A 12600-nucleotide genomic window follows, 5' to 3' on the forward strand; every position below is an offset into this window, starting at 1 on the left:
AATATTCTGCTTCCTTTCCAGGCTCACATCGTGGCCCAGCTACTTCAGGTTGTAGATCATTTGCAGACTGCCCTCCTGCTGGGGACATTGCCAGGGGGTCCTCCAGCCATCCTAGAAACCCCCTCCATCTCTGTGTACACAGACAGGTACTGAGCTGCGCTGCGCATGCCCAAGAAAGTTGATGCCCTAACCCTCATACTGAACTACATGAGGCAGGACCCAGAGGCCAATCTTAGGGCTCGAAAAGTACTGGGACCAGGCTTGGTGTGTGGGTGTCATGGAGTCTTTCCACCATGGAGATGCTTGTTTGGGGCAGAATAGGAGCTGTGGAGAGCTAAGCCCAGTGTTAGTCACCTGAGTGAATCTTGAGAAAGTCCCAGGAGAACTGAGCAGGTAAGGGGGCAAATGAGTGGGACCACACATGTCATCCTCACTGTGTCCCAGCAATTATTACTTGCTTATATATTCTTAAGAAAGGAAAGGACCTTATGTGTCCCCTGAGCCTCACAAGCCTTGTGACCCTTTTTGTCCTTCCACAGCGGAATGCTAATGGGCCCAGTCTTGAAGCCGTTAACTGATCACAACTATTCTGACACAAGATAATGAAGATTATGTCCAACCCAGAGGAAACAGACACACACACGCACGCACACACACACACACACACACACAGAGGAGGAGGGGGGTTCCCTCACTACACTTCAGCCCTCAGCTCCTCAGACCAGAGTTGCTCTCTTGGGTCCCAGTGACAGATTACATTAGCAGTATCAAGCTCCGAAAACAGGTTGCGGGTCTTATCAATGGTCAGAAAAGATGGGGCCGGGAGCTCATAGCTTCAAAGGTCAAGGTAGGTAGTGGGGAGAAACTTGGAGAAACGATTCACCAGCCATCTCGAGTACTGATGCTATTCTAGGGATGCAGTTCTAAGCAATTCTGCTTGTACATGGACCTCCAGCCCACATGGGGTACCAACAGCGTTTGATGAGGCTTCTGTTTGAAACACAGCCATCTCCGACAGTAAAGTGGAGCCCCACCCCCTCCTCCCAGTGCACAATCGGGTTCTTCCTTCAACACCATCTTTCTTTTCTTCCGATTCTCACCCTATGGTCAGAATACAGCCACGGAGTTGGCAAGGCTCTTCAGTGCACACTACCACCGCTGACTCTGTGACCTTCACCCTGCCGGCCGCCACCTCCCTCTACCCCATGGAGGACAGCCAGGAGCCTGTGGACATAAGGGTAACCCAGCAATGCCTCCTCCGAGACAACCTTCATAGTGTGCAAAGTGCCGGCCCTTCTGCTTGCTCACTGATGATGCTAGCAGCCCCATCCATTAGAGAGGAGGTTCAGTATCTCGTCTAAGCCATAGCCAGGAGCACAAATGAACTCAGACCCCATAGCTCTGGACACCCAGATCCATTTATTCCAGTGGGTTGCATGGCTTCATGAGTTGTTGTAGAACAGGCTCTCCAGGCTCCCATCTGTAACTCAGACAAAGACCAGGGTCCCTTTCATTTCAGATTAAGGCACATCTGATCCCCCTGAATACTAGTGAAAATAGACCAACATCTCTCTCTTAGATACTTCTTGCCACCCCTGGTAGTCATGGGGCTGTTTTTAGGATACCTGTGAGCATGAGTTTCTAATCTGTAGCCGCTCAGTCCTTTATACAAAGTGGTGTGGTAGTTATACAAAACCTATTCACAGCTTCACATATACATAACATATGCAATATATTATATATATATTATACATACACACTACACATAGAGGGGGAGGGAGGAAGAGAGGGAGGAGAGACTCACTATATAGTCTTGACTGACCTGGAATTTGCTTTGTAGACCAAGCTGGCCTTGAACTTGTAGTATAGAGTGGTGGGCTGCTTTCCGCCACCCTGCTAACTTTACACCTGAAATAATTACACACAAACTATATTCTTTTAAACACTGCTTGGCCCGTTATCTGTAGCCTCTTATAGGCTAATTCTCTCATCTCAATTAACCCATTTGTAATAATCTGTGTAGCACCACAAGGTGGCTTACCAGGAAAGAGCTTAACCTGTGTCTGTCTTGGAGAGGAGAATCATGGCGACTGACTGACTCGGCTTCTTTCTCCCAGCATTCTGTTCTGTTTACTCCGCCTACCTAATTTTCTGTCTTATTAAAGGGCCAAGGCAGTCTCTTTATTTAACCAATAAAATTAACACAAAACAGAAGACTCTCCCTCATCATGAACTCACAGAGATCTGCCTACTTCTGCCTCCTGAGTGCTGGGATTAAAAACACTGCTACCATGCTCTACCTAGACCTTTGCATATACTTTGAATAAAGTCAAGATTGCTTGTGACAGTTGAAACAATGTAAACGCTATGCAAACAGTTAATGAAAACTTGTTACTTTAGAGAATCGGTAGCCACACAGACGCAATTTCTTCAAATATTTTCAGTTCACATTTAGCTGAATCCACAGACATAAAACTAAAGAAATGAAGATCTGACTATATTGAATTTGGGGGAAGAAAGATTTGCTGATTCCCCGGGGCCAGCCCTCTGAGACCACATCTCTGGAAAGCACAGGGAGGCTTCTGTATCCACCCCCTAGAGCAAGGGCTATTCACCCACTCCCAGGATCACCCCTCATCAGTGCTTCTTGCTCTTGGCTTTCAGATGATGAGTTTCTCACGGAACCCCTTCCCTTCCCGAAGCCGATTTGATGTCAGCGGAACTGTTGGCGGACTCCGTCTGACTAGCTCCAGTGGCCACCCCATTTCAGTGAAGAATGTGACGCAGAGTATCGAGGTAGGCTCTAAGGTGTTGCCAGAAGTCGGGTGGCACTTGGCCCCCTCTTCAGCTTGGTTTGGGACCAAAGGGACCAGCTGTGAAAACAATGGCTAGAGAAATTACCCAAAGTACCCCTTACCCAATTAAACATCACATTCTACTTAAGACCATGCATTTGTGGCCATTCACACATCTTCGGTGTATGACAGCTTTTCCTGGGAATCTAAATCTGTTAGGTGGAATTCTAGTCATTGCACAAATGAAATGTTCATTTTAAAGGCACACAATGCAGCCTTCAAAATGCCGTTAGGTTTTCTTTGAACTTAAGCAAGAACGCTAGCATCCCAGGCTGCAATGGACACTTATATTCCTTGAAGAGTTTACGGACATTCCTAGTTATCTACTGTTTTCTCTCAATGACTGATCAAAAGTCATACAAGGAAGCCTCCATCCTCATTCGTGGTTGCTGCGAATGTGCTATCAGGCAGATAAGATGCAGTTAAGGACCTGAAAATGGGCATTTGAGTCTGGATTGCTCAAGGACCAAGTGAAGCCACAAAGGGGCCTCAGAAGAGGGAAGCAGAAGGGGGCAGTGACTGCTGTTGATGACACACAGAGAGGTTGGAGTGATGGGAGGAACAGACCGGAAACATAGGGCCGCAGGTGACCTATAGAACTGGGAAGAGTGGGAAGACAACCCCACCCTCATCGAACCTGTGGCAGAGATCTTCCTGTCTACATCAGCCCTATGACACCACAGGGCTTTAGATGCTCATTGCTTGCCCTGCCCCTCTGTCTGGCTGTAATTCTTTGTTTCTGAAAACAGATCCTGTTGCCGCGGACTTCAGAATACAGCGAGCCAACAATGCTGAGCCTGGCCACCCCAGAAACTCTGTGGGTGAATGTGACTGCTAGGGAGGCAGCTCTGGGGATCCAGCTGCACTGGGGACCCGACGTCCCACTCACACTCAGTCTGGGCTATGGCTACCACCCCAATGAGACCAGCTACGATGCCCAAACACACCTGCCTCCTGTGGCTGCCACAGGTAGTCAGCTTCCTTGGCTGTTTCTTGAGGGGCTTCCCGTGTGGGGCCAGTTTCAAACTAAGGTCTCATAGAAAAAAATCAAAGAGCAAGGCCAGGAAGATGACTCAGTCATTAAAATATAAGGATCAGAGTTGCCGGGCGATGGTGGCGCACGCCTTTAATCCCAGCACTCGGGAGGCAGAGGCAGGCAGATCTCTGTGAGTTCGAGACCAGCCTGGTCTACAGACCTAGTTCCAGGACAGGCTCCAAAGCCACAGAGAAACCCTGTCTCGAAAAACCAAAAAAAAAAAAAAAAAAAAAAAAGGATCAGAGTTCAATCCTGATAAACCACACCATACTAAAAAATTAAAAAGCTTGATGTGGTAATCTATGCCTGTGATCCCAGTCCTGGGAGGGGAAGGATCAGAGACCAGAGGGCCCCTGGGGTTCACTGGCTGCCAGCCTCCCTGAATCTGGATCTGAAGTGTGGAGAGATTGCTAAGCAGTGAAGAGCGCACATTGTGCTTGCACAGGTCCTCATCCTGCATGCTGAGTGGCTCACAATCCCCCTGTAATTCCAGCTCCAGGAGAATCCATGCCTTTGGCTTCTGTGGGCATCCACACTCACATACACATACCCTGCCCCCCAGTGCATATAACTGAAAATAATAAAAATCTTTTTTTAAAAATGAAATAGGATAGAAGCTTTGAGGAAGACATACAGTGTCAGCCCCTGGTCTCACACATGCACACATGTATACATACACACACACAAACACACAAACACAATTATTTAATTAAAAGGAAAGAACAAATTGCCTGCCTTCTTCAGTGGCTCTCATGGGCTGAAGTTATTGGTTATTTAACCCTTTAGGTAAACATCTAGTACATGACACGGAGATGCAGGTGAGCCCACAAAGAGCTTTCTGGAGTCAGCTGTAGAAATCTCCACATTCCAGATATGAGCAGAGAGGGCCAAGCCAGGTGCAGAGCAATCCCAGCACTTGGGAAACTGAGGCAACAGGACCAGTAGGACCAGTAGGGCCAGGCTTTGCTACATAGCAAAGTTGAGGCTAGCCTGGGCTACAAAAGACCCTGCCTCAAAACTACAAAACAAATAAAAAAGAACATAGAAATTCAATAACCAGTCTGATATCACGCAGCCAATAAGAAACAGTTACGATCCCTTCATGTCCTGCCGTGCCCCCGCACGCTGAGCAAGGGTACTCCTGGGATAATGGAGAGATCTTGAGGTCTAAGTCCCTGCCCCGTCACCTTGGTATCCTCTCCTTTTAAGGAGACCAGAGCCTTGTTTCTTGCAGGTGAGCTACCCACATGGATCCTGGGCCCAGAGGACCTGCCCTCTGGGGCAGGCATCTACTATTTGAGAGTGGTCCCCAAGGATGACCTGGAGTCTACCTCTGGCAGGAACCTCACAGTTGGCATTACCACCTTCCTGTCACATTGTGTGTTCTGGGATGAAAGCCAGGAGACTTGGGACACCTCTGGGTGCCAGGTAAGGAAGACAAGTAAGCTGGGGAGGTTTGGTAGGTTGTATCTACTCTTGTAGGGACCCCTTTAGAGCCTCTGGTACAATATCTCATGCTTCTCCATGGTGATCTGTGTATGTCGTTCCTGTGCTCAGAATGTCCTTCCTGCCTTCAACTAAGCCCATTGTCTTGAGGAAACTTCATGGCCCTGACTAGGTCAGATTTCCTGCTGTGAACTCCAATGCACTCTCCCATGTCACCCTGCTTGGCAGTGTGGTCCCCCAACCTCTCCCCAGGAGTCAGGAGTGCTGGAACAACTGATCACGGACTAAGTATAGGACTGATTCGGATGGCTGCCCCCTGGGCATGGGGCACGGCAGGCCGGGGTGTCATTTCCCAGAAAATGACCTCAGCTGTGTCCCGTGTTCACCTTTCCCTGCATTATCTCATCAGTGTCTCAGATACCCCAGGAGAGCTGCAATGTTCCCATTTCACAGGCAATGAGACAGCGGGTCAGGAAACTTGATGGACGGCCCCCAAACCTCACACACATTATGTGGAGGGCCTGTGCCTCAGAGCACATCATCACTGTCCTACATAGCTAGTTCCAGGACAGCCAAGGCTATGCAGTGACACCCTGTCTCAAAAAACCAAAGCAGAATATACAGCGAAAAACAAACAAAAACCAATCCCCAACACAAGGAACGGTAAATAATCTTCTCTGAATTTTAAAATAAATTTTTGCTTTCATTTGCGTGTATGTCTCATGTAGCCCAGGCTAGCCTTGAATATGTAGCAGGGGATGACCTTGAACTTCTGATCCTCCTATGTGCACCTTCTGATTATGGGATTACAGGTGTGTGGTACCTGTAATATCCAGTTTATGTGATGCTGATTAAACCCAGAACTTCATGCATGCTAGGCAAGCTCTCTGCCAACTGAGATACTTCCCAGTTCTAAAGACATGTAATGTCAGCCAGAGGATGGCTGAATCTGTGGATCCGAAAGCCCGGCTGAGTGGTGTCCACACTGAGGTGTTCATCATTTCTCTCCATTTCCAAACATGGTCTCTTTGGGGTTTACAGGTAGGGCCACAAACCACCACCTCCCAGACACACTGCCTTTGCAACCACCTCACCTTCTTTGGAAGCACGTTCCTGGTGATGCCCAATGCCGTTGATGTCCACCAGACTGCGGAGCTCTTTGCCACTTTCGAGGACGACCCAGTGGTGGTTAGCACAGTGGCCTGCCTCTGCATGGTCTATGTGCTGGTGGTGATCTGGGCCAGGAGAAAGGACATACAGGATCAGAGCAAGGTGAGGTGCTGGGTTCCTGGGAATGGGAGTAACCGGGACTGTAGAGGACAGAGCCCAGGGGTTACCGCAGCCCTTAACCCCTGGGGTCATCTCAGGCATGCTGGCCCCTTTGCCTAGCACTTACAAAACATCCCTTTTCATCAAATTATCAGGAAGACTGTGCTATTGATCATCAGCTGAGTACTCACTAAATGCCAGAGACAACCCTATTTATGTTCACAGCAGCCCACAGAGGAAGGTACCTCTCATTGAGATGGGAGGTCTCAAGGCTACCCTTGTGTCCGTAGTTTGTCAAAAAGACTCAGAACTCAGAACAGCAGTTGAAGTAATACTGATGGTTTATTATCTTGGTTTGTAGGTGTATGTATGTGTGAGCCTGTGTGTAGGTGTCTGTGTGATGTACATGCATATGTGTGTATGTGTATCTGAAGGCCAGAGATGACATCATGTGTTATTTATCAGAAACTGTCCTCCTTAGTTTTTGAGACAGGGTCTCTCACAAGGACCTGGGGTTCACCAAGCAGGCCAGAGTGAGCCCTGTGGACCCCCTCTCTGGTGCTGGGTTTAGATCTGTGTATCACCATGCCTGCCTTTTCATGTCAATCAAACTCAGGTCCTCATGTTTGTGTGGCACTTTCTAACCTGGCCCACCTCCCCATGGCGCTACACCAAGAGGACTCAGTTGAAAGAAACAGAGGGCAGAGAGAGCTGACTTGATCTGCTCTGCTGATATCTGCAGATGGTGCTTGATTGTCCTTGAGATGACACCTAGCAAACACTGCCAACCAGAAGCTCACCGAGCTTTGGTGTCATGGGTTTGATTGGGAGTTGGGCGCGAAGGTAGGAGTAGCCAGCCCACTTGACCAATCCTGGTTCTGCAGTCTCCAGCCTCAAATACACAGTGTGTCCTGAAGTCCCACCATAAATTGCATTGTCCTCATAGACTGCGTGGCTTGGCCAGGGCTTCCGGTATCCAAAAACACAGGAGTCACCTCTAAGAATATGGACGATGGGCACAGACCATGAGGACAACCTCCCATTTGTTTGTTTGTGGGGTGTGTATGTTTACTTTTTAAACTGTGTCTCATGTAGCCCAGGCTAGCCTCAAACTCGCTATGTGTCTGAGGGTATCCTCAAACTCATGACAATCCCCTGCCTTAGCCTTCTGGGTGCTGGGATTGCAGGATGAATCTTCTCGCTCGGTCCCGGTCTTTTCTTTGGTTTGGACACCTCGAGTTCACTGAGCACACGCTGGATTTCATTCCACCCACCATCTCAAAGAGAAGGTGACCAGGGATCAAGAGGTCAGTTAGTTGGCCCGAAGCTGTTAGAGAGGAACTAGATTTCATCCTAGACAGGGCTCATGGCTTATACCTGCACCAAGCAAAAAACTATACAAGGAATCGTTTGCAACGATAATTAATAAAGTTGTATGGAATACGGGGCTGGCCTTCAGGACGTGTTCATGGGCGTCTGAGGGAGTGCAAGGGTGTAGTGTGGCAGAGTCTGGAGCTGTCCATCTCTTGCTCTCTCCTCCCTGGCACCACCACTAGGGATGCGAATACAGAATGGAATGTTACAAAATGACACTCAGCGTTCATACTGCTGTCTTTGATTCCTCCATGAGACCGAACATGGATACCTAAATATAGGGTTGGGGCTGACGAGATAGCTCAGTAGTTAAGAGCACACACTGCTGGGCCTAGTATAGTGGAGCCAGACTTTACTCTCAGCACTTGGAGGCAGAGGCAGGAGAATCTCTGAGTTCAAGGCCTGTCTGGTCTATACAGTAAGTTTAGGCCAGCCAGGGATACATAATGAGACCCTGTCATGAAAATAGCAACAAAAACAAAAGCACAAAAATGGGGCTTTGAGTGATGGCTCAGTGGTTAAGAGCGCTTGTGGCTATTCTGGAGGGCATGAGTTCAATTCCGAGTACCCACATGGTGATTGGCAGCTGTCTCTAACTCATATAACTCCTGTTCCAAGAAATTCAATGACTTGGAGGGCACCAGGCACACATGCATGCACATATAAACATGCAAGCAAACCACACATATACATAAAACAACTAAAAAAAAGCACATACTGCTTTTGTAGAGGAACCAGCTCAAGATCCATTCCCCAAACCCACATCAAGCAGCTCACAACCACTTATAACCCCAATTCCAGAGGATCTGATGCATTATTCTGGCTTCCTTGGACACAGTGGCCATATGCACAACCCCACCACCACCAACATAGATTCATAATTAATTTTAAAATACAAAAGCTGGATTTAAGGACACACACATATAATTTCAGCACTCAGGAGGCTGAGGCATATGGCTCTCTATGAATTCAAGGCCAGCCTGGTCTACATAGAGAACTCCAAGTCAGCCAAGGTTACCTAGTGAGACCCTGTATCAAGAAAAAAAATTATGTATATAATATAAATATATACATAATATATAATATAAATCATATATATATATATATATATATATATATATATATATATATATATATATCTTAAATGCCTCAGATTGGCTCCCAGTAAGCATGCTATAAAATGGAGTTTAGGCCGGGGTAGGGGGTGTTTTCTAAGAGGAACCTTCAGTGTGAGCCGGAGGAGCTGGCAGGATGGTTACGCAGCAGTGAGAGCCCTGCCAGGCCTTGAAGATCTGCACGGAGCTGGGCTGGGCTGCTCAGGTCTTACACACATCCAGACCTCACAGATGGGTCCACACACAACAGTGTGCCATGGACAAAGAGGACCGCATCCTCGGCAGCAGAGCCTCAGCGGCCAGTGTGAGCCTTTCACAGGAAAGAGAGCTGAGCAGCACATCCCAGAGGTCACCCTGGACACCCCTAGCTCCAGCCACTTGATGCTTTTGCTAAAACATCTCAACATTTCATTCCTTCTGAGTCCCCTGGGAAACAATTGTATAAACAGTGGGCTCACCACACCGAACACTGAACATTCTCTTTAATGCCAAGCTCATTTCCAACTTAACTCCATAGGGTCGCACTTAATAATGAAAGTACTCTGTCCTTCCTGGATTTTGCTACTATTTTTCTTGAAGCCCTTCTTCCCACAAAGGACAGTTCTCACTGGGTCAGATAAGAATGCCAGTTTGGGTTTGCATGGTAATTGGCATGGTTGCCCACCTCATTCTTAGCTGCTGGGTGGTGGGTGAGGCCACTGAGTAGGGTTCCCCTAACACTGTCCTTCTGTCTAGGTAAAAGTCATAGTGCTGGAGGACAATGAGCCCTTTGCCCAGTATCACTACCTGGTGACGGTCTACACGGGACACCGACGAGGAGCAGCCACATCTTCAAAGGTTGGTTGGTGGGTGTGTCTCTCCCGGGGCAGTGCTAACTGTCCTGTGCAGTGTCTGGCTCCAGAGATTTGAATTACTGTGTACTCTACTTGTTTCACTTATATATCAGAGGAGAGAATATCCTTTAGTTTAAAAATATCACATTGTGCATTGTGTGTGTGTGCATGAGTGTGAGAGTGCGTGAGTGCATCTCATGCCTAGATTTGTGCAGTGCTGGGCTCAAGCACAGAACTGCCGAATCCTGAGCAGACACTGCACTGACTGAGCTACAGTCCCAGCTTCTGGTCTCTGGGTTCTAGGTGACTCTCACGCTGTATGGCTCAGATAGAGAGAGTGAGCCCCACCACCTGTCAAACCCTGATGCTGCAGTATTTGAGCGAGGAGGGGTGGATGTCTTCCTGCTTTCCACTCTGTTCCCCCTGGGAGAACTGCAGAGCCTCCGGCTGTGGCATGATAACTCTGGGGACCAGCCATCATGGTGAGTCGGGAGAGGGCAAATGACCAGGCTGGGGCGAGGTACCCATTTCTTGGCTTTCGTGAGCTGCTGCGAATACACAGAATGGCTCTCCATGGCACAAGTGGGGCAACCAGGCTCAGAGAGGCTCGTAGTCCATATAAACCAGACCAGAAGAGAGGAGGGTGAGGTCCAGTCCTCGTGTCCAGGACATCTCCTCCTCTGAGGCTTCGAAGCAGCTTGCTAGAGGACACCCTCCCACCTGGCTTCTCTTGGTGATGGCTGGGTGTCCTGAGTAAGGGGTTCAGAGGTTTCAAATGTGTTTCCCCCCACCCTGCCCCTTCTCTGAAAACAAGCAGTTGCCTTCAAAGCTGAGGTGGCTCTCTCCCGGCTGACCTCCCCCGCAGGAGGCCAGATGTCACTCAGACACCAAGGGAAGAGCATGCGTGTACCTTTTCCAGGTACCCCTATTATTGGGGCTCATTTTCTGAAGGCCTTATCCCTGTGGTGTCCCAGGGAGCCCCACCCCCACGCCTGGTCCTCAGAGCTGCCTCTCCTTCCTCCAGGTATGTGAGCCGGGTGCTGGTCTATGACCCTGCGGCGGACCGCAAATGGCATTTCCTTTGCAACTCGTGGCTGTCCATCGATGTTGGTGACTGTGCCCTCGACAAGGTGTTTCCTGTAGCCACAGAGCAGGACAGGAAGCAGTTTAGGTGCTTCCCTTCTGTCTTTTTTTATCGTAGGAAAATGGCCTCACAGTCCAAGCGTGCTAATGAAATAGATGGCGGATTGACCACTGTTGAATGTTTCTCTAGAGTAGAAATCAAAAAATTGCAAACAGCTGCCTGCCAGTACAAAAGGAACTGGCTAAAATATACTTAGCTTGTTTAAAACTTTGCTTATCGATTATAAAAGAATCATTGCTTTGGGGTGAAGATGATATATGATGAGAGAATACAGAGAAAAAATGTTTAACTACTTGTGGGCTCTAAGGAAAACATGTAACTTGTGATCTGTGATTTCTTCTTATGTAAAGATTTTACTTTGTCTCTTTGGAAAATATGTAACTTGTGGTTGTGAGGTAATCTTTTCTTGTGTAGAAATCTTTGTATCAGGAAGTACAAAAGGGATAAGAAAAACAGTAAGAGGGAGGAGATGGAGAAGGAAAAACATCAGAAAATAGAACACCAGGGAAGAAATAAAAAGGATAACACCTGGAAAGATATGGAAGGTGAACACCTAGGGAGAAGGAGAAGAGAGAGAGAGAGAGAGAGAGAGAGAGAGAGAGAGAGAGAGAGAGAGAGAGAGAGAAGAAAACATCAGGCTAGATGAACAGAACAGAAAAAGAACAGAGTAAGAAGTCGCAGAGAGAAAACTAAAATGAAGAAACTTTGGCCCTCAGATAAAGTTCCCATGTGTGTCTGTGCATCTGTCCGTCTGTCCAGTAGTCCACCTACTCTACATCTCCTCTCCAGTTTCTCTGACCTGCTAGGGGCTGAGCCCCTCATCAGCAACAAGCCATCTAATCCAGCTTTTTAAAGAATGTAATTGGTAGTTGTGTTGCCGTAAGGGGTTTTGCCCACTGAACCAACTTGCTGGCCCCCAAACGTGCTAAATCTCCCAGGCGAACCACAGGTTGCTCTTAAGAGACCAGTCCCTCTGCCTACCTGTCTCCCCAAGTGCCCATCTCTCTCTCTTCTGCCTGCCCACAGCCACCTGTTTTTCACAAAAACCTCCACGGGCTTCCAGGACGGACACATCTGGTACTCGGTCTTTTGTAACTCTCCTCGGAGCAGCTTCACACGCGTGCAGAGGGTGTCCTGCTGCTTCTCGCTGCTCCTCTGCACCATGCTGACCAGCATCATGTTCTGGGGTGTCCCGAAGGACCCCGCTGAGCAGAAGATGGACTTGGGTAAATCTCGGTCTTCCTTCTGATGGCTGGGGCTGGTGGGTACCAGTCTCACTGCCCCAGCAAGACCACTGGAATCTAGAGGAGATTTTCAGTTTTTGTTTGATCGGTTCGATATTCTGAGACAAGGTCTTACTTACACTGTGGACCAAACTGGCCTCAAACTCACTACTGTTACCGGTGTGCACCACCATGCCTGCCTTGTCTTTGTGTCTTGTGTGCATATGTGCACATGCAGGTGGAGTTTAGCTCTAGGTGTTGCTCCTCAGGAGTCAGTCACCTCAAATTTTGCAGACAGGGGCCTT

The 12600-nt window shown here is 48.3% G+C and overlaps 1 protein-coding gene and 1 long non-coding RNA gene across 2 annotated transcripts in view; one reads left to right on the forward strand and one right to left on the reverse strand.

The window, feature by feature from the left end:
* LOC130863779 (polycystic kidney disease protein 1-like 2) overlaps window positions 1–12600 on the forward strand; it is a 76445-nt gene that overhangs the window by 34014 nt on the left and 29831 nt on the right. Inside the window, exons 19-28 of the mRNA XM_057754062.1 lie at window positions 22–146; window positions 1112–1238; window positions 2665–2796; window positions 3605–3824; window positions 5126–5319; window positions 6379–6609; window positions 9831–9932; window positions 10232–10410; window positions 10953–11099; window positions 12099–12298. Of these exons, the coding sequence (XP_057610045.1) occupies window positions 22–146; window positions 1112–1238; window positions 2665–2796; window positions 3605–3824; window positions 5126–5319; window positions 6379–6609; window positions 9831–9932; window positions 10232–10410; window positions 10953–11099; window positions 12099–12298 (1657 nt within the window). The remainder of the gene's footprint in view (window positions 1–21; window positions 147–1111; window positions 1239–2664; window positions 2797–3604; window positions 3825–5125; window positions 5320–6378; window positions 6610–9830; window positions 9933–10231; window positions 10411–10952; window positions 11100–12098; window positions 12299–12600) is intronic.
* Window positions 1–12600, reverse strand: part of LOC130863781 (uncharacterized) — a 78110-nt gene that overhangs the window by 17035 nt on the left and 48475 nt on the right. Inside the window, exon 2 of the long non-coding RNA XR_009055751.1 lies at window positions 6432–6572. This is a non-coding gene — a long non-coding RNA (uncharacterized LOC130863781). The remainder of the gene's footprint in view (window positions 1–6431; window positions 6573–12600) is intronic.

Source organism: Chionomys nivalis, chromosome 21 (assembly GCF_950005125.1).
Source record: "Chionomys nivalis chromosome 21, mChiNiv1.1, whole genome shotgun sequence".
NCBI lineage: Eukaryota > Metazoa > Chordata > Mammalia > Rodentia > Cricetidae > Chionomys > Chionomys nivalis.